The 22,665-nt window shown below is 36.4% G+C and overlaps 1 protein-coding gene across 3 annotated transcripts in view; it reads left to right on the plus strand.

Moving 5' to 3' along the window:
• The window catches only part of LOC127855555 (integral membrane protein GPR155-like), a 42,761-nt gene that overhangs the window by 6,475 nt on the left and 13,621 nt on the right, over window positions 1–22,665 (plus strand). For 2 of the 3 annotated variants that reach the window (XM_052391282.1, XM_052391283.1), the window contains exons 2-14: window positions 3,832–4,395; window positions 4,833–4,947; window positions 5,851–6,020; window positions 6,932–7,046; window positions 7,466–7,631; window positions 8,758–8,913; window positions 12,522–12,605; window positions 15,933–16,141; window positions 16,544–16,637; window positions 17,868–18,042; window positions 19,152–19,307; window positions 21,229–21,344; window positions 21,870–22,079. In XM_052391282.1, coding sequence (XP_052247242.1) covers window positions 3,957–4,395; window positions 4,833–4,947; window positions 5,851–6,020; window positions 6,932–7,046; window positions 7,466–7,631; window positions 8,758–8,913; window positions 12,522–12,605; window positions 15,933–16,141; window positions 16,544–16,637; window positions 17,868–18,042; window positions 19,152–19,307; window positions 21,229–21,344; window positions 21,870–22,079 — 2,205 coding nt within the window. In that variant the 5' untranslated portion in view covers window positions 3,832–3,956. The remainder of the gene's footprint in view (window positions 1–3,831; window positions 4,396–4,832; window positions 4,948–5,850; window positions 6,021–6,931; window positions 7,047–7,465; window positions 7,632–8,757; window positions 8,914–12,521; window positions 12,606–15,932; window positions 16,142–16,543; window positions 16,638–17,867; window positions 18,043–19,151; window positions 19,308–21,228; window positions 21,345–21,869; window positions 22,080–22,665) is intronic. The other variant, XM_052391284.1, reaches the window with a different exon arrangement.

Raw genomic sequence — 22,665 nt, forward strand, 5'->3', positions numbered from 1 at the left:
CATCAGGACGGATTGACCGAAGATCCCAGCTAATAACCTTATTATTCATGTGTTACTCAATACATATGCATTTTTCCCATGTGTTGCAATCTGCAATCCTTGTAAGAAATACATGGACATGAATTAATCTTATACAACACGTATATTTCTATGTTATTGCATGTAATCTTACTGTACAATACAACAGCTTAAGCAACATTACCTGTGAAACAGGTGGCCATGGTGATGATTTATTGATAATAAAAAGTTGCATGAGCATAACCTAGGTACATATGTAAGTATAACATATTCAAAATGATACGAACGAAAATATAGCTAAAAAAGAAAGTGTTTTGTCACTAATTGCCAAAAACTAATTATTTTTTTAAATAACTAAATCAGCTTTTAACTTAAAGTTGCATCATATAGCCAAACTTTCGAATACATTTGTTTGAAGCTTAATCATGTAGCATAATTTAGTTAATTTCCTACCTTTAAATGTTCCCCAATAAGATTTAAAATTCAAGAGGGGAATGCTAAATAAGTACCTTATGTCTGCAGGTTTCATATTTTTGGAATGTTAATCGTTGAAGGCCGGCTGATCTCATATTTTGTCTGGAGTTTTTATTCAAAATGGTGTTTACCAGAAACTGGTAAATGTTGAAAATGTTAATTCTAATATTAATTATAACCTTTGGAGTTTTGAAAACTCAAACATCTATACAAACTTGTTTAAATAAGTTTATATATGCTTAATTATGCCACATGATGAGGTTTACCGTTTAGTATAAACAGCCTTTTTATCCCGAGCTGCAGTCTGTCCGTCTGTCACAAAGACAGGCTATATCTCAGAAACTTGATATGGGCTATATCTCAGAAACTAAATAAGATTTCAACATAAAACTTCACAGGTGTATACATGTAAATGAGGAGAAGTGCCATGTACAAGAACCATAACCCTACACTTTCTTAAAAAAGAGTAATATGATGTTTTTGTATGATGTAACTTTTCAGGGCTAATTATCTCAGATACAATACAATATTAAAACATGAAACTTCTTGGGTGTATTAATATAGATTAGTCCCTGGGCTTTTCATCAGGAAATTGGGAAGAGGCCCTTGCCTTTCAAATTGGCAATTTCATGCGCGATAACTGCTCATTTTGGGAAGACCATGTTTTTTGAAAGTTTTTGAAACAGGGTCTTTTTCATTGTGCAGAAGTATTAAAATACACATTATGGTGCATTCTTAATCATATTAAAGCTCATTGCTTTAATTTGGAAGATGCCCAATATGTCTAAGTTAAAAAAAATATTTTTTTTTTAGAATTTGAGAAATTGCTCTATCAATTTTGGGAAAAAATGACCTTATTTTCAATTGGGAAGGGGCCGAATTTCGGCCCCTGTTATATAAGGGTGAAAAGCCCTGAGCCCCATGCTCAAGAACTATAACCCTTTACTTTAAATAAAAAATTTTTTGGCTGCGGATATCGATTTAACGACTTTGCTTGTTTTTATAGGATTTGCATTTATTTTTATCCATTTTTTTATTTTCATTTTTTATGTACCGGTAATGTAAACTAAACCTACAACCTGCTGCAAAATCACTGCAATTATGGATGGATAGCAACACACCTGGATTGTTAATTTAATGCATCACTGATACAGGCACTGTCACACATGTGCTGCCTTGGCCTTGGGACCATATACATGTAACAGGTGCATGATGGGAACAACTTGGATGATTTGGTTGATTTTTTAAAGTGACTAAAATTGAAGAAAAATGGTTGGACCAAATGCCTGTAACTTCAATCAGTCTTTTTGGAACACAATCAGTTTTAGACTGGTTAAACCAAAAATAATATGATCACCTTATATATGATATAGACATGCTAGACACAAACACCAGATTCTCATCAATCCATTTTGCAATAAAACTGCAATTACATATTGTCAGATGATGCAATATTTGAATTTTTTGTTGTTACTTAATGCATCTTAAAATTTTATTCTTGACAGGTGAAATATAAGAATTTAACTGAGTTTTTATAAGAAAAGTAAAGATATTGGGACTTTATTTACATTCTATAATCTGTCTCAGGTATCACACATAACATTTTCTGCCTTGACTCAAGCTACGTCCCTGGCTTGAGTTTTTTACATATTGCAATAGTAATAACACATATGGGAAATGATTGCAATTGTCACTTGTTGTGATAATAAAGTTTATTAAGGTGCTTGACCAGTAAGTACCCAGTACATGTATGTGGGAGATATGATAAGTGTTTACTGGGATGAAACCTAGGCAAAAGAACGATTAAGTTATATATATTCACTTTATGCCAGTGTTTTTATTTCCACTATTTTGAGAATGGGACTGGGTCCCTTTGGATTGGGAAATTAAGTGTCCTTTTGACTAAAACGGGGAAATTAAGGTTGTTGATTTTATGCTTACAAACACTTTAAATTGATATTTAAAGTGATTCATTATTATCTTTTGGAAGGTTCAACTTTTAGAGCGGGATTTGGAGTTGAATGACATGTTTAGACTTTTTTTAGGAAACCTTCAATTGGGAATTTGGAGGTCCCATTTGGGAAAAATATATACCGGTACTTTTTTCCTTTGGAATGGGTCTCCCTTCCGGACCAAATTTAAACAAAGAAAAACACTGTATGCTGTTGCTAATTTTGAGGACGATGTTGAAATGTGTGGGTTATTTTGTGTAATTTAACTCGAAAAAGAAAAGTTCAAAATCAGTGACTTATAAATTTACTAGATTTATGAAGTTTACAACTTGGTTTGAAAAAAAAAGAACTATTATTTAACCCTATAACAATACCTTTTTACCTTGCACAGTGATTTTTTTCTGCTTACTATACCCTGCTGTATTCAGAGGGATATTGTTTTGATGATGTCCGTCGGAGCATAATTTAGAAAAATCTTTGAAATGTATTTAATTAGTGATTAATAAAGAATTTTACATTACCCTTAACTTGCTTTGTGTAAGAAAAGTAAGTGTGGGTTATTAATTATTGTTCAATAAAACTTGGGCAGATACATGTACATATGTTTTGAAAGAAGTTTCAGAAATTCAAAGAACCAATTCAGTAAAATGCACATGCTTTAAGGTGTGCCTAAAAAATAATTTCTGAATTATGCAGCACAGGTAAACCACCTTATAGTAGTGAGATTGTTTGATTTATATTCATAAATATTTTAAAGTTTTGTTCATTTGGTATTTAATTTTCATTTAAAAGGATATTATTTCACTGTATTGAACAATAGTTTTGACATCACATTGATTTTTCTGATTGAAGCCAATATCATGAATTGTTTTGGTGTGATTACATCTAAGAAATGTACAGATTTATGTTTTTTTCCAGAAAAAGAGTAAAGATTATTATTTTGGAAATATTCAACGATCGTATTATACTTATTCTTGCTACATGTATCATTGCTAGTGGCACCCTTTTCTTTAAATGTATGGGATCTCCAATATGTATGGGATATTGCCACAGTAATCAACTGTTAGCTTTTAATAATTTCTTAACTAAAATATGAACATGTTATCATGCTTATCAATATAAATAGAATTATCATTAGTTATTTTATATTAAAATCCCCATTATAAGGGCCCTCCACCTTTCCCACAAAGGTGACAAAAACACAATAATTTAAAATTATAAACAACAAGAAAATAGTTAAATATTTCTTGATGCCATTGTGAATACTTATTCTTTACACAATTCTACATTTATTTTAAGAATATATATTGATTGTGTTCTACAGAGATAATTCATTTCTTGCAATACAATAAATTGAATAATACAATTATGTACTTCTAATTTCCAGACCAGAATGCGTGCAAAATCATTGACTAGAAGTGTATTGAACATTAACCACTGCAAAGACAACATTTAACAGTGAAACATATCAAAAGAGATAACATCCCATTGAAAAAACATCACCATCTAAACATGACAACATTAGAAAACCTCAGTTTGAATCATATAGGATTGAATGCCGCAAACACCAGTCAGAATGGAACGTCAGGGGGAAACAACTCACCCTCGTTTGACAATCTGTACACAGTTATTCTGCAATGCTTTGCCATAATCCTGGCAGGGTACATCGCAGGCCGGGCCAAACTCATTACTAGCTCCCAGGGCAAAGGTATTGGAACATTTGTGGGGCAGTTCTGTCTACCGGCCCTCTTATTTCGCAGCATGGTCGTGCTAAACTTCAGTCAAGTGAACTGGTATTTTCTGCTGGGCATACTGATTTCAAAGACGATCGTGTTTGTGGCTGTGGCCGGTTTGACCCTGCTGCTCAAGCGCCCTCTTCACCTAGGATTTGCGGGACTCTTTGCAATATTTGCCACTCAGAGCAACGACTTTGCCCTTGGGTATCCTATTTGTAAGTATTCTGGCAAACGTGTTTTAATTATATTGTTTCAGGGCATATTGAATACTTTATTTGATAACGATTGATTCTTCCAATACACTGCTTTAGTTCAGAGGTCAGAGGTCATATATGGCATCTACATTGTCTGGATAACAAATTCATTTAACAGAAAAATTTATGCAAAGAACATTTTCACCATTTGGAAACAGCTTGTCATGCTCAAGATTTTTGGTTATGATAAAATATAACTTGTGCAGACTGTAACTAAAAAAATTGCGCTCTACATTAATGGCATTGTTTTTATTCAACAGACTTGACAAATGTTTTCAACAGGAATCCTGTTTTTCCAATTGATGTTCATTAAATGATTTTTTTTTTTAATTACCAATAAATTGTTCAATTAAAATAGTCATGTAAAATTAAAAAAAAGTACTGTGTGTGTGTTTCAGTGAAGGCCCTGTACTGGGAAAGTCACCCTGAATACCTGCAGTACATCTATCTGGTGGCTCCCATCTCCCTTGTGCTGCTTAACCCTATTGGGTTCACCATGCTGGAAATTCACAGGTATGCAATAACATGAGTCTTGTTCTGGGAAAATGGTGGCTAATGCATGTGCGTAACATTTTGTCCCAGATTAGCCTGTGCAGTCTGCACAGGCTAATCAGCGACGATTATTTTTGCTTTTATTGAATTTTTCGTTTCAATGAAGTATCTTCTAAATGAAAATCCAGTCTAGGTACAAAGTGTTGTCCTGAGTAGCCTGTGCAGACTACGCACATGCATTAAGCCCAGTTTTCCCAGAACAAGCTAACATGTATAGGCACTTTAAACATAAGACTTTTACATGGGCATTATTACATTTATAATGCTTGAGTGCTACTAGGTCAAATTTTTTAGTGCCAGCATACAAATCCAAGGATGGTGGATGCCATTTCCTCCCCAGGCATGCAATTTATATCGGGATTGGTATGAAATCCTTTATACTACCATTTCCCCACCCCCCCAGATTCAAGAAAAGCGTTTGTCAGTACATGTATGTGCACTTAGTACCAATAAACCTGCCATCTCATGAAAGTGTGAGTTGGTTAATGATCGCCGTGATGGGACTAAAATAATGTTGAAAATGGCAAAAAACACCAACTTAACGCCTATTTTAAAGAAACTTTAATCTAGTAAAAAAAGGGTTTACATTTAATCGTATTTTCTATGGGACTCTAAACGGGTCAAAGTGTGTATCATAGTCGTAGAGTGTTAGAGCCATGGCTACATTTTTTCCCCAACAGTATTGAAGACAGAGGCCAAAACTTCACAATATTGTGAGCAAAACATCCAAAATTAAGATAATAGATTAACAAATTACACTATCCAGTTTTCAAACGCATTTAGTTTCCCCGATTGATAGCAGACATTGTCCATTCCACACATAATGGCAGATTTCAATAATGCATGACTCCTTTTCTTTGCCAGACGCAGTGAGGATACAGGACACCGGTCAGGCAGGTGTAGACTGGTACTGTACGTTCTACGGGACGTTCTCTCCAACCCTATAGTGTTCATGGTGCTGATAGGAATAGCCGGAAACTTTGTGTTACACCAGAAGGTGCCGAATATGCTGGATAATATACTGGAGGTGCTCGGTGAGTCATAAAGCCCCTTAATGTTGAAAAAAAGAAACTACTTATTTTAGCTTGATTGCATTGAAAGACTCATACATATTGATTCGCTCTCGAGTCTCCTATTTCCTGGGTAAAACCAGTACTAGGTGTCTTTGGGAAGATCTAAGAAACCCTCCCACAGTTGGGATCGACCCATGACATTCCCGTAGCTAGGCGGACACCTTATCCACTACGCCTCTTTGAACTTTTTTAAACTTTCTCAAGCAGAAATAAAACTTACTAACAGGATGACAGTGGGGTAGTTGTGGATATAGTGTCTACCTAGCGCCAAAGAGGTTTTGGATTTGAGGGCCATTTTTTTGCATTCTTTTTACATGTGTTGTACCTTACATTGACACAGGAAATGGAATCTAGTTTGTCTCAATAATACTTTAGCTCTTGATGCAATGGTGATAAAATGTATAGGTATATACTAAAACTTTCTCGTAGATTTAACAAGAATGTTTGCGTTGTATTTAAACCAGCAAAATAACAATGCTGACTCAAACCAAAAAAAAGTTCATTGATTCATAATGCAAAATTAAATAAGTGTTTCTAACGTTTTTCATGGCTTACATGTATTTAGCAAAAACATGTATTACCCAAATAGTGTCTAAACTACCATCTAAATTCATAGGCCCGTATGGTATAATGGTGGCATATAAGCCCATGTTTCTTGAGCTCCTGTGTTTCAACATCCAAGGCTTGCACATTTTGTATTTTGATCATTGATCTTGTAGTTAAAATTCTTTTGAACTATCCCAAATTTTGCAGTTTTGTAAGTAAATTCATGTTGTGATATTTTTCAAAATACAAACATCTGTGAACACAACTTTTAATAGAACCATTGAGTTTTACATATTGATTGATTAAACCAAGATATTTGTTTTCAGGAAATGCATTTAGTGCCTCTGCGCTGTTTTACCTTGGACTAAGTCTTGTTGGTAAAGTTCAAGGTCAGATGGGCGTGGGCCTGATTGTTCCCTTCCTGCTCATTATGGCAAAGACGTAAGAGAATTACTTGAAGCTGCTTTAATATATTGTTGTGTAATATTTAAAAGACAAATTTCTGATTTAAAAAATAATGCTTGATAGAAAATTACTGTTTTGTTGTACTATACATTGTGCATTAACATCTTGACTGATGAAAAACAATACATAATCCAATTATAGAGATACTGGGTCCAGGGATACATTTGATTTGTTTTAAGATCCCATGATTTGATGATTTACACATTTTTTTTAAAACTATTGTTTGTTTGATTTTTTATGACCACATACAAATCATGCATACATAATAAAACTAAATGGTAATTGATCATTTTTTTATTTCCCTGTAATAAAATTCTAAATGCATTTTTTGTTCTGCTGGTAATCCAGATTTCTTTATGTGAAACTCCAGTTTCACGTTTATTCTTGTATTGCAGGCTGCTGCTGCCACTGATTACGTGGCAGGTGGTTGGAGCCCTCGAGATGCATCAGCCACTGAACGACTCTCGCTCCCTGAGCATGTATGCCTTCCTGTATGGCACCTTCCCCACTGCACCCTCTGTGTTCCTCTACTCCAGCCACTTCTCCATTGCACAAGACATTGTAAGTTCCCTTTCCCACTTAGTATTTTTACGCATTTGTAGTTCCTTAGGAAGTTAAATTTAATTATAGACCTTTCTTTCTAGATTCAAGTTTTAAAGGCTTCTTTCCAACCCTAAGATACTGATGAGCAGCAAACAGCATAAAACCTGAACAGACTGCGAGTTACTCGCAGGATGTTCTGGTTTTATGCTGGTTGCAAAAGCCATTTTCAATTTACTATTTATGGGGGAAAGGGTTAAATCATTACCGCTCAGGCACACACTCTGACACGTTGGTAGTCCTTAAGAAAATCGGCTTCATTTCCAAACCTTAGATACCTGTGAGCAGCAAACAGCATAAAACCTGAACAGCCTGCAAGTAACTTCATGCTGTTCTGGTTTCATGCTGATTGCATATAACCTTTTTAATTTTGCTTTTGAGTGGGAAAATGTTAACACATTTATTCAGTCCAAATATGCAGATTTATTGGGTTGATGATCTTGAACTCCAAATATAATCCAATTAGTTAAACCCCTCACTACATGTTTCTGCTGTCAAAACATTCAGCTTAAAGTGTTAGGGGTGTAACTAGCAGGGCCAACTTATGGCTCCTTCTATTTCTATGAAAACTCTCAATGTTGTCCTCTATATATGGAGTAAAGAACAAGGATGGACAAACATGGCCAAAATATTAGTTAAAGCTTGGACCTGTATTCAACAAACCATTCTTGAGACTAAGAATGAAGAATATTCTTTAAATTGTAATATTCAAGAATTGCTTTTTTAAGTCTTATTTCGTATTAATCACCTTAAATTACATTATTCCTTATTTTGAACATTTATCAATCACATGAGCACTAGTGGTAAACCTGAAGGTATTCAAACCCTAAAGTACTTTTCTTGGATCATTTTTTAAGACTAAGAATGCGTTGGGTAATGCAGACCAAGAAGTGTTGATACTTTTAAACGACAGTCATAATCCTATAAGTTAATACTCTGATTTATTGACATCCAAGTATGGGTATTGGACTCAAAGTCTTACTAATTTTTGAAAATTTATCTTTATTGAAAGTAATTTAAAACTGTCATAGAGATTCACACACCTCTGAAGTGTTATTTATCTGTAAATTCTTTGACTTCCTTCCAGGTTGCGACAGGGATGGTTGTGTGCACGTTCCTGTCAGCGCCGCTCATGTTTGCGTCGGCCAAGATGATGACAGTAGTCGTCGAGAGTGAGATGGACTACAAGTCTATGCTACTGAACACCTCATTTGACCTCAGTGTTATCTCCCTTGTCTGTAATGTGAGTAACTGCTACTTAACACCAGCTTTCACCTTAGTGTTGCCTCCCTTGTCTGCAATGTGAGTAGAGTGATCCCCCCTGTCTGCAATGTCAGTAGAGTGATTACGCATGTCGGCAATGTGAGTCACTGTTACTGAGCATCTCCTTTGACCTCAGTGTTGCCTCCCTTGTCTGCAATGTGAGTAGAATGATCTCCCTTGTTGTCAATGTGAGTGGCTGTTACTGAACACCTCCTTAGAGCTCAGTGTTGTCTCCCTTGTCTGCAATGTGAGGAGAATGATCTCCCTTGTTCAATGTGAGTTACTGTTACCAAACACCTCATTAGAGCTCAGTGGTATCTATCTTGTCTACAATGTGAGTAGAATGGTCTCCATTGTTGTCAATGTGAGTTGCTGTTACTGAACACCTTCTTAGAACACAATGTTGTCTCCCTTGTCTTCAATGTGAGTAGAATGATCTCCCTTGGGTCAATGTGAGTTTCTGTTACTGAACAGCTCCTTCAACTTCAGTTTTATCTCCCCTGAGTTATTACCTTTGAATAAGAGACTGTTCCCTCCCTTGTCTGTAATGTGAGTTCTTGTCCTTGGATAAGTGTTATTTCGATTGTCTGCAATGTAAATTATTGCCCCTGGATAAGGTTTATCTGGCTTGTCTTCAATTTGAGTTGCTGCCCTTGAAAAAGTGTGATCTTATCTGCAATAATAGTTCATGTCCTTTGACCTTAGTGTGAAATCTCTTATCTGCAATATGAGTTCATGCCCTGGTGTGATCTAGCTCGTCTGCAATATGAGATCTTGACCTTGGATAAGTGTTATCTCCCTTGTCTGCAACTAAGGGTATCACGTTTAAATGTTAAATGATTGCGTTTCGTGTTTTGTCTAAAAAACGTTGACCAAAACAGAAAACGTTTAAACGACAGTCAATATCAATATGATAAATATTATGGTGCAAATAACGTAGCCGACTAGCCGTCTGAATATATATCGATGACAAACTGCGAAATCCGGGTACTTGCTATGAATCTGGGCTACAAAATTCGGCAGTTATTTATTTCTGATTGGTTAGCGGATTGCACAAACATTTATGGAAACTAACCGAAAATCTTGGCTACTTTCCGAAAGTCATACAACTTGGCAACAAAACAGTGCATATGCCGCCAACTTGAAATATTTTAAGTGATTGATAAGCTAAGTAAAACACTGTGGTAGCATGTTGAAAAGCAATATTTTACCAAATTATATATTTATTACGTTTTTGCTAGTTAATTGGTTTTTCATTTTCTGCGGTCAAACAATATGCACAATGTATTTCATGTGCAAAACACTTACTTTTTTTTTCGGAGTGTTGGTTTCGGATACAGTATTTTTCATCGATTTTACATTATTTTCAACGTTGTTCAAATTGTTTTTATAGAATGACGAATACACATGTGGTGATACGGATGGTCTGGTTTAAAATATTTTATGGTTTTAATGTGACATCATTGCGCGAATGGGATATGCACTTCCGGAAGTAATTACTATTTTCCAGTTTGGAACTGCGTTTAGAAAAATCTGTAAACGTGATACCCTTATCTGCAACGCGAGTTATTGCCCTTGGACAAGTGTTATCTCCCTTGTCTGCAATGTGAGTATTGTGATCTCCCTTGTCTGCAATGTGAGTTCTTGCCCTTGGATAATTGTGCTCTCCCTTTTCTGCAATATGGGTTCTTGCCTTAGGATAAATGCGATCTCCATTGTCTGCAATGTTTGCAGGTTGGTTTAACTTACTGCAATTGCACTCCCCCAGGGATTGGATATACCAAAGACACTCAGTCATGCGGTCAGATGTCGGTCTTTCTGCTGTAAATGTAATAAGTTTGTGGAGCAGACTTCATATCTCAAGCAATTAATTAAAACATCAAATATATCATCACCAAGTGTAGAATTGCAATACAACTGTTTCATGCTATTGACCCCCACAGACCACACGAGGTTCCCTGAGTTTGAACCAAAAAAACGTAATTAACCAAGTAGTGAGGGGGTATAAATCAAGTTTGTGACAAAGTCATAGGTAGTTTGTTTGTGTGATTTTGCATGAAAACTCAACATATTTTTATGCCCCCGGTAGGGTGGCATATAGCAGTTGAACTGTCCATCAGTCAGTATGTGTGTATGTCAGTCTGTCTGTCTGTTTGAAAACTTAAATGGCCATAACTTTTTCAATATTGAAGATAGCAACTTGATATTTAGCTTGTATGTGCATCTCACGGAGCTGCACATTTTGAGTGGTGAAAGGTGAAGGTGAAGGTCATCCATCTAGGTCAAATGTCTAATATATGGCGTCTGTCCAAAACCTTTAACATTGGCCATAACTTTTTCACTATTGAAGATAGCAACTTGATATTTGGCATGCATGTGTTTCTCATGAAGCTGAACATTTTGAGTGGTGAAAGGTGAAGGTCAAGATCATCCTTCAAGGTCAAATGTCAAATATATGGCGTCCATCCGTCCGAAAACTTTAACATTGGCCATAACTTTTTCAATATTGAAGATAGCAACTTGATATTTGGCATCCATGTGCATCTCACGGAGCTGCCCATTTTGAGTGGTGAAAGGTCATCCTTCAAGATCAAATGTCAAATATATGGCGTCTGTCCATCCGTCCAAAAACTTTAACATTTGCCATAACTTTTTCACTATTGAAGATAGCAACTTGATATTTGGCATGCATGTGTATCTCATGGAGCTGAACATTTTGAGTGGTGAAAGGTGAAGGTCAAGGTCATCCTTCAAGGTCAAATTGCAAATATATGGCGTCTGTCTGTCCGTCCAAAAACTTTAACATTTGCCATAACTTTTTCACTATTGAAGATAGCAACTTGTTATTTGGCATGCATGTGCATCTCACTGAGCTGCACATTTTGAGTGGTGAAAGGTCAAGGTCAAGGTCATCCTTTAAGGTCAAATGTCTAATATATGGCGTCTGTCCGTCTGTCCAAAAACTTTAACATTTGCCATAACCTTTTCACTATTGAAGATAGCAACTTGATATTTGGCATGAATGTGTATCTCATGGAGCTGAACATTTTGAGTGGTGAAAGGTGAAGGTCAAGGTCATCCTTCAAGATCAAATGTCAAATATATGGCGTCTGTCCGTCCGAAAACTTTAACATTGGCCATAACTTGTTCAATATTGAAGATAGCACTTGATATTTGGCATGCATGTGTATCTCATGAAGCTGCACATTTTGAGTGGTGGAAGTTCAAGGTCAAGGTCATCCTTCAAGGTCAAAGGTCAAAAAAAAAATCAAAGCGGCGTTCTCATGAAGCTGCACATTTTGAGTGGTGGAAGTTTAAGGTCAAGGTCATCCTTCAAGGTCAAAGGTCAAAAAAAATTAATTTTTACTTCAAGGCGGCGTTCTCATGAAGCTGCACATTTTGAGTGGTGGAATTTCAAGTTCAAGGTCATCCTTCAAGGTCAAAGGTCAAAAAAAGAATTATTTCAAAGGGGCACATTAGGGTGCATTGTGTTTCTGACGAACACATCTCTTGTTATTGTTTAACCTGGCTTGATAAATTTTCTTCATCTCAGCACAAAGTTCAAGCATTTATTCTCTGTATTTGCAGGCTTGGATCCTACTTGTGCTGTTTTTCAGTGGGAAACACAAAAAGATGCCACACCAATTCCTCATTGCTCTCGTCCTGGCTCATGTGAGTATCGGGCTTTTAAAGCAAAAAATGAACAAATAAAGGGGCATTTTTCACAGGTTTTGACTTTGAGAAATACTTGTGTGAAAGTGACGTTTTCTGTTCTATAATACATTTATTGTTAAAGCGAGTAAATAACATCTTAGTAGTGTGTTTTTACTTTTGAATACAGATACAACGTTGATGAATACAAAACTAGAATAAAAGTTCAGAAGAAGTGAAAAGTTGTACCCAAAAATAAACAAAATTAGAGTTTAATACTATTGTTTATAATTTTCTGCTGTATAGTTGAAAACGTATTTATGTACAAAGATTTGTACATTGCTTTGAAATCCACTCCATTCTGTGCAGATTTGTTCTAAGGACACATTGGTACATTCTATAAAAAGTACATGTTGGTACCACCCTAAAAGTTGGTCTTTTTGAATTTCATTGAAGTAAACAACATTTGATTTATTGTACAACTATAAGATAGTGCATTTATTTTATGTAACATTCCTTATTCATAGCCATGTATTGGTTTAAGATTGAGAGAAAAAATGATGATATTTAAACCAAATATTTTTGGTTTAATATGCATTATGCCCAGTTTTCTCAGAACAAGACACATTATGATTGTGTGAGCTAGCAGGTAAAAAAAGGACTATGAAGGTCACCATCGTCACAAAACTCCAGCAGCTCTACCAACCTAAATGTATTAATTGAGTTGCGTTCTGAGAAAACTGGGCTTAATGCATGTGCGTAAAGTGTCGTCCCAGATTAGCCTGTGCAGTCCGCACAGGCTAATCAGGGATGACACTTTCCGCCTGAACTTGATATTCGGCAAGGAGGGACTTCCTTGAAACTAAAAATACCATAAAAGCGGAAAGTGTCGTCCCTGATTAGCCTGTGCGGACTGCACAGGCTAATCTGGGACAACACTTTACAAACATACATTAAGCCCAGTTTTATCAGAATGCGACTCGATTTGTCAAGGTCCCATAGAAATTTCATGTTTTTCTCTCCCCGTAAAAAGTGCCATCAAGTATTCACAAAGTTTATTTAAAGCCTCGACAGCAGAAGGCAAACTGTTCTTCAACATGCAGTCCTTTATTTATGGCAAAAAACTAATTGCCCAGCAATGCTATTAAATCGAAAGTAAAAGTTGACATGATGTTAGCCTTGTTTATGATTCCGACTGTGGAACAACACGATGACTTGTCTAATTCCCATTTATATTCATGGATGTTTTATTGACCTTTTGTATTGTGTCTGTTGGTTTTGGCCACTATCAAACAAGATCTGTCAATAAATAATGATTCTAAGAGAGAATTTTCCTTACTTAAATTTCTGCTTTAAGCCTTTTTAACAACAAGAGAAATCCATGAATGCATATTTTGTTCCTCTAGCAATAGCGTAAGTATTAAAAAATAATCAATTACAAAGTTTGTACAACAAATCCCCCCCCCCCCCCAAACAAACAAAATATTATTATCCCCCGCCAAAGGCGGAGGGATATTGTGTTGTCGTTGTCCGTCCGTCCGGCTGTCCGTCCGTCCGGCACTTTTGTATCCGGAGCCATATCTTGGAAGTGCTTTGGCGGATTTCATTGAATCTTCGTATGAGAATATATATGCATAAGAGGATGATGCATGCCAAATGGCATTGTACACCATCTGTTAAAAACAGAGTTATGGCCCTTTGTATCTTGAAAAAATGCTTTTTACTATAGGCACTTTTGTGTCCGGAGCCATATCTTGGAAGTGCTTTGGCAGATTTCATTGAAACTTGGTACGAGTATATATCCCCCGCCAGAGGCGGAGGGATATTGTTTATGCGTTGTCCGGCTGTCCGTCCGGCTGTCCGTCTGTCTGTCACTTTTGTGTCCGGAGCCATATCTTGGAAGTGGTTTGCGGATTTCATTGAAACTTGGTATGAGTATATATATTGATAATAGGATGATGCACGCCAAATGGCATTGTACACCATCTGATAATAACAGAGTTATGGCCCTTTGTATCTTCAAAAAAATGCTTTTTTAGTGTCAAATATAACGCTTTGGTGTCCAGAAGTATATAGGCGGGGGATATCAATTCAACGAATTTGCTTGTTCATACAGTTTCTAGACACAAGTGTCCTGTGTAAACTATTCCTATTCTATTTTTCACCTGATTGAACAGCCTGATGGGTTAAGATATGATGGTATAGGATTGGATGAACTCTCCTTCGTACAGTGTCTATGGACCAAACAGTTATCATGCGTAAACTATTCATTTTTATATGCTTTTCATATTATATACTTATGATCTTTGACATTTACACTGTAAGTGAATTATTTTTGTCTGGCCCTTCTTATTGATATTCTGATAGTATTCTTTGAAAAAATCGAAGAAAATGCTAATTTTAGAAATTCAGCAGACAACATTTTAGCAGACGAAAAATTTCCCAGCATGCAAAGGGTTATACATGTGCGATAAGTGTCATTCCTGCACAAGCTTATCCAGGACGACACTTTACGCACTTCAATCACGACAAATTTTCCCAGAACAAGGCTCAACATTATCTTGTTTGCATCCCATAACTGTTAGCCCTTTGAATGCTGGGAAATTTGTCTTCTGCTTAAATGTCGTCTGCTGAATTTCTAAAATTAGCATTTTCTTCGATTTTTTTTCAAAGAATACTATCAGAATAGCAAACAGTTTGGACCTGATGAGACGCCACGTTCTGTGGCATCTCATCTGGATCCAACTGTTTGCAAAGGCCTTCAAAATTCGGTTCCTGCACTGAAAGGGTTAAAGGGGCCTTTTTACAGATTTTGGCATGTATTGAAGTTTGTCATTTAAAGCTTTATATTGATAAATGTAAACATTGGATCTAAAAAGCTCCAGTAAAAAATCAAGAATAAAAGTAAAGACAAAAAAAAGTAACCCTCCATTGGGCTCGAACCCTGGAGTAAAAGTCAATCACATAGACCACTCAGCCATCCGCGGTCATACAATAAGTGATGAATTGTATACTATTTATAAGCAATTTTTGTAGTATCACAAAATATAACGACAACAACAAAACTCTCCAAATTATTCAATTTTAACGCTTTATAATTTTTTGGTTTTTAAATCGTCAAAAGATGCATATAATGGATATTTTAGAGCATGGTAAATGTTCAGTATTACTGTTTCCTTGCATATATCATAATTACAACAAAAATTTGCGAATCTTAAACATTTTTTTAAATTTTGTCAATTTACCGAAACATGAGAAGGCCCCTTTAAGAGGCATTTAGCAAAAAAATCTTGTTAAAAAAAGGAGACCCAGACTGAAGATTAAACTTACAGGTTTTTTTTATTCCAGAGCCTGGCCAGTATAGGTATGATAGTCTATGATGGGGTGGACTCATATGTGGAATGGAAGCACTACCTTCAGTTTGTGATCTTGTTACTTGGCGTGTTCTCCACCAGATGTTTTGCGGCCGTCATCTCGATGGTGTTGTACATGCTACATTGCAAGAGCCTGTGTTTTGTGCTCATATTTAGAATCTGGCTGTTCATCTTTGCCATTGGGTAAGTATGTAAGTAAGTTGTTTTTCTGTTTTTGTGTGTGTTTTTTGGGGGGCGTGGGGATGTCCGAAATATTCTTAAAAATTTAACATATTTAGGGTTTTGGAGGATATTGTCTGTAAATTCTAAAATAAAACTTGGAAAACATCACTTCTTTGTAATTTAGTCATTTTCTAAATTCTGACGGTTAATAAGATAAGAAATAGCATCTGTATCAATTGTAATGATGTACTTTTGCACAGATTTAGAATAATCCGCCCGTCTGCTCAACTTTGTGAGTAAAAATGATGGTTGAGCGAGTAAATAAATATGGAACAGGCCAGACAAATGTTTTTGCACTTAACGCACACTTATTAAACCCATTTTTCAGAGGAAAGCTTATATCATTTTTCTTCCCACATGCAGGTTTCCGATGCTTGGCACAGGGTTGCTGTTACTCCTAGGTGACCATCACATGAACAATGAGATTGACCCCTCGTTTCACTATGGATCAAACCAGGTACAGCTGGATACAAATGATCCGAGCTCTGGGCTTAATGCAAGTGCGTAAAGTGTCCTCCCAGATGAGCCTGTGAAGTTTTCATAATATAAAATATATCAGGGAGGACACTTTCCGCATAAACTGGAGTTTCGCTAGGAAGAGAGTTAAGTGTTGTTTGTGGTTAGCCTGTGTGGACTGCACAGGCTTTATGGGAAGACACTATACAGACATGCATTTAACCCCATTTCCTAGAGCCAGGCTTAAATCTAGTCAGCAACTGTGTCATATGTAAATCTACACTACTGCAAAATTAACCATCTGGCATTGCACAAATATTAGATTGTAAAGAGTCTATAGAAGCTTTGGTTGGCTTAGCTTCGGCAAGGAATGGTGTCAGTAGATAAACTGACAATTGTGAAAGAAAAGACCTAATGGATGTGAAAATGGCAAACATTCAAAATCCAAACAAAAAGCACAAACAATTTTAGTAAAATATTTTACAAAAAATAAAAAATGATCAACATTCAAAATTATTAAAATGTCTTCATTAATTACATTTCATGTTTTAATCAGTTTATTCATGTAGCGACCAGATATTCATTTATGCCTACAACCCTTTTTCTCATAGAAGCAAAGGGAAAAGGGCTATATGCAACCATCATAAAATCATAACAGCTTGCAAGTGACGTGCAGTCTGTTAAGGTTTTTTGCTGTTTTCTGTTCATCAATTTCTTAGGGTTAGGAATGAAGCCTTTAAAAGTATAATCTGATAAGAAAAGTCTTAAATTTAATTTAATTTCATAACTACAAACCCTTCAAAGTGCGTATTTGAGTTGTAAAGAGTTAAGCATGTGAATCCTGGGTTTTCAGGCTCTGCAGTCATTGATAATTCTGTCAATGTTCAAAGTTATAAAAAAAATCCTATTGGTGTGATGCAATTTTTCAAATGGTTAAAGCATAGAGAACCAGATATTCTTTTTATGCCCTATGATCGAAAGATCAGGGGTATATTGTTTTTGGTCATGAAGCTGCACATTTTGAGTGGTGAAAGGTCAAGGTCATCCTTCAAGGTCAAAAGTAAAAAAATACAATCCAAGGGAAGTAATACGCTTTAAAAGGGAGATAATTTCTAAACCTGCCAAATGATATATTGAAATTTTATTTCAAAGCAGCGCAATAGGGGGCATTGTGTTTCTGAAAAACACAACTCATGTTAGCCTATAAGCCTGTGAAGTGCTGTGATTTCAGGCCCTGCTGTCATTGATAGTTCTGTCAGTGTGCTCGCTGATCAACATCACATTCCTAGTGCTGAGGCAGCGTAATTCCCGACACCAGCCCGACCCCCGACCCTTGAAGAAGAGGACGGAGAGTTCCTACACTGTTATAAGTGAGGCTGATGATTCCTATGAACGATTATTGCCAGGTAAGCAGGGTTCCAGCTGTCGATCTTTATTGTCGCAAATGGCGTCAAAGTCACAAATATGGCAACTGTTTTGAAATCTGCAATTTTTCACAAGATTATGTATGCTCTTGGTATCTTTTACTTAATGGACATACTAAGTTTTATTGAAAGCCAATTTATGCTAGTCAATTACTGTACAACATTTAGCCAGTACAAACATGTCCCAAGAGCATTGTTTGTTATCATATTAATTTGCTTATTGTTACATTCGATAGCTGTGAGAAAATGAAAGCTTAGCTCTTACCTCACATCATCAGTGAGTAATCTTTGAAGTGATTTTTTAAATATTTCTTCAGTAAGAATACTTGGACATCATTTTTGTTCAGTCTCATATTATTAGCAATATGTTTGAATTTATCCGATTATCTGTATATCTGTAAACCCTGGGCATAGGTATTTAGTTGTTAGATCTGCAAATACACTTTTTAAGGAAAACTGAAGACTTGTTAAAAACATGCTACCTTCCTAACAAAACGGACATAAGAATGAATATTAAATGATGCGCATGTAACCATTATAATAATTTTGTTACCAGTCACCATTCATATAAAATTCCAAAATTACCATAATTTGCAGCCCTATTTGTAGAGCTTTATAGTTTTACCGTATTAAACCATTCAGTATGCGCAACCATGTATAACGCTCACTCGATTTTTCTGATGCCCATTATGACATCTATTATCCCTTTCCCTCTCAGAAGCAAAGTGAAAATTGCTATGTGCTAACAGCATAAAACCAGAACAGCCTGTGAGAGAGCAACTCGCAGTCTGTTCAGGTTTTATAATGTTTGCTGCTCATCAGTATCTAAGGGTTGAAAATGAAACCTTTAAGACTTGAATCTAGGAAGAAAAGTCTTTTATCAAATGTAACTTTCTAAGAGACTATAAATACGTCAAAAAGTGGTAAAGGGTTATGGATATTTAGGGAAGAACAAGGAGTTTAATGCAAATCATGACTCAGCAAAGTGTTGTATCAATGAATAATGCGTACCAATGTGTCAAAATGAAATTTGGGGGTTTAAAACTGTGCTTAATACATGGGAAAGTGTAGTTCTCGCATTCCATCAACAGATGGCGAAGAGGAAGAAAGCTCCCAGAGGCAAAGATCGTCCAGCAAAAGCAAGCTTCTGAGTGGCACTGAGTGTCAAGGAGAGAACAGCAAGTATCAGTCGCTGTCGTGTGGTGACTGCACAGAGGATTGCGGGGTCACCTTATTGAATCAACAAGGTTGGGTGGTCATGTAGATCAATATAGACCCGAAAAATTAAATGAGCTGTGAAAAGGGGGTTTGATAAATGTGCGTAAAGTGTCATCCCAGATTAGCCTGTGCATTCCACACAGGCTAATCTGGGATGACACTTTCCGCTTTTATGATATTTTCTGTTTAAAGAAAGTCTCTTATTAGCCAAAATCCAGTTAAGGTGGAAAGTGTTTTCCCTAAGTAACCTGTGCAGACTTCACAGGCTAATCTGGGACAACACTTTACGCACATGCATTAAACTCCTTTTTCACAGAGCACAGCTCAAATATAGGATATTTGTTTGCTTTCTGGGTAAATTTGTGATTTTTAGCTCGACTATTATATGAAATATATATAGTGGAGCTATCCTACTCACCCCGGCGTTGGCGTTGCCGTTGGCATTTCCGTGAGCGTGCAAATGTTAAAGTTTGCGTACTACCCCAATTATTTTCATTGTCCCTTGACATATTGCTTTCATATTTTGCATACTTGTTAACCATCATGACCCCAACCTATAAACAAGAGCAGACAACTGTATCAAGCATTTTGACAGAATTATTGCCCCTTTTTTACTTAGAATATGCATATTATTGATAAATCTATGTTTAAGTTTGCGTACTACCCCAAATATTTCCTATGTCCTTTGACATATTGCTTTTATATTATGCATACTTGTTAACCAACACGACCCCAACATATAAACAAGAGCAGACCACTGTATCAAGCATTTTGACAGATTTATGGCCCCTTTTATACTTAGAATATGCATATTATTGATAAATCTATGTTAAAGTTTGCGTACTACCCCAAATATTTCCTGTGTCCCTTGACATATTGCTTTCATATTTTGCATACTTATTAACCAACATGACCCCAACCTATAAACAAGAGCAGACAACTGTATCAAGCATTTTGACAGAATTATGGCCCCTTTTATACTTAGATAATTGAACATTTTGCTTAAATGCCATAACTTCTTTATTTATGATCATCTAATAAATGACCCCACCCCACATTATAGCCCCCTCTCAACCCCCCCTCCCCCTCCCCCCCCCCAAATAAAAAAAAAATTAATTTGTTTTTCCTTTTTTCATTATTGAAAGATCCTCTAATAAATGACCAAACCACACATTATACCCCCCTCAACCCCCCCTACCCCCCCCAAAAAAAAAAAAAAAAATTTTTTTTTTCCTTTTTCTATTTTTGAAAGATCGTCTAATAAATTATTGAATATGAACAATTTCCCCATGATGGCTTACGTTATACTGTCAAGCACTCGAATAGTCGAGCCCGCTGTCCTCTGACAGCTCTTGTTCTTATTAAAGTGAGAACAAAGTTGTTGTTTTCAGGAGCTCTTGGGAGAGTTAAAATATGTTAATTTTCATTCTTTACTGAGAAGACTTATTCTCAGTATTACCCATAAGCAAACAAATTGTCTTTTTAAAGCATGCTTTCGATAATTGTTCTCATATTACATATATGTGTCTTGTTCTGAGAAAATTGGGCTTAATGCATGTGCGTAAAGTGTCGTCCCAGATTAGCCTGTGCAGTCCGCACAGGCTAATCAGGAACGACACTTTCCGCCTAAACTTGATTTTCGGCAAGGAGGGACTTCCTTGAAACTAAAAATACCATAAAAGCAGAAAGTGTCGTCCCTGATTAGCCTGTGCAGACTGCACAGGCTAATCTGGGACGACACTTTACGCACATGAATTATGCCCAATTTTCTCAGAACATGACACATATTGTTGTTAAGAGTGGCCTTTATTTGTCATCAAATTTAGAACTGCCTTAGAATTTAGAGAAACAGTAACACTGATTTAATGTCACTAAATGAGGTGTGGTTTGTTAGTAGAAAAAATCTGAAAAGGGTTAGTTCTAGTTTTTGAGTCTATTGTTTTCTTGCAGTCACTCCACGCACCAGCAGTATTGAGGACATTGTTCCCTTTCCTGAGGACATGCAGAGGTCTGTTGTTACACAGGGCAGGGCTGTAAAGCACACCACCAGATCAGCAGCAGAAAAGGTATTAGCCATTATTAAGTATAAACCTATTGATTTAAATTCGGTTGCATCGAAAGCCAAAGTCTTGAGCCTTTAATGTAAAGGTATAGATGAAATATTAACAATGTGTGTAGTAAACAAAAGAGTGGGTTATATTGAAGTCACTATGTGGTATATTTTGCAGTTATTCCACATCAAATGTTATAAGTTTGTGGAGCAGACTACAATATACTTGTCTCTGGGAAAAAGGGGCTTTATGCATGTGTGTAAACTGTCGTTTCAAATTAACTACACTTTCCTTCTTAGCTGGATTTTTGGTAAGAAGAGACTTATTTAAACAAAAAATACCATTAAGGCAAAATGTGTGATACTAGTAATTGATTAGCCTGTTTTAATGGCACAGGCTAACCAGGGACGACACTTTACGCTAATGCATTAAGCCCAGTTTTGCAAGAACGCGACTCATATACATATATACATACATATATTCCAACGTTGTGGTATGCATGTTGGCTCTCTGCATCGTGCGCTTCATTCATTCATGTAGTCACACCAGCACCATGACAACAACAAGTGTGATCACCAAGGCAACGGTGACGCAGGCTGGGCAGGGAGCCACGCGAGCTCCCAGAGCGAGGACTCGCTCACGGACACAATACAGAAGTACGAGTGCCACAGCGGCAAGTGTAGCTACCAGCAGCGACAGCAGTGTGCAGGACTTCTCCGCTGTTATCATGCATCTTCACATGTCATCCAGGTACACTGTATCACAAATCACTATGAGCCTCGTTCTTTGAAAATACAGCTAAATGCATATGGGTCAGCAGACTGCACAGGCTAATCTGGGACAACACTTTCCACTTTTATGCAATTTTTCTTTTAAACTAAGACTCTTGTAAACAAAAATCAAGTTAACCCTTTACCACTTAGATACGTATTTTCACGCATTTTTAGTCCCTTAGAAAGTTATATTTAATTTAAGACCTTTCTTACTAGATTCAATTTTTTTAGGCTTAATCTCTAAACCTTAGATACTATTGAGCAGCAAACAGCATAAAACCTGAACAGACTGCGAGTTACGTGCAGGCTGCTCTGGTTTTATGCTGTTTGCACATAGCCATTTTCACTTTGCTTCTGAGTGGGAAAGGGTTAAGATGGAGAGTATTGTCCCAGATTAGCCTGTGCAGACTGCAAAGAGGTATACTATATTATATTAGACAAGGCGGTCTATCTTTTTGTACAAAAATGCATGTTAGACATTACACAAAATACTTGTGCACTTTTTAACAACATCCAAAGTTTTAATGAAATGTTTCACCACTTATGTGACACGCTCTTGTTTC

This window comes from Dreissena polymorpha, chromosome 13, assembly GCF_020536995.1.
Source record: "Dreissena polymorpha isolate Duluth1 chromosome 13, UMN_Dpol_1.0, whole genome shotgun sequence".
NCBI classification, from domain to species: domain Eukaryota; kingdom Metazoa; phylum Mollusca; class Bivalvia; order Myida; family Dreissenidae; genus Dreissena; species Dreissena polymorpha.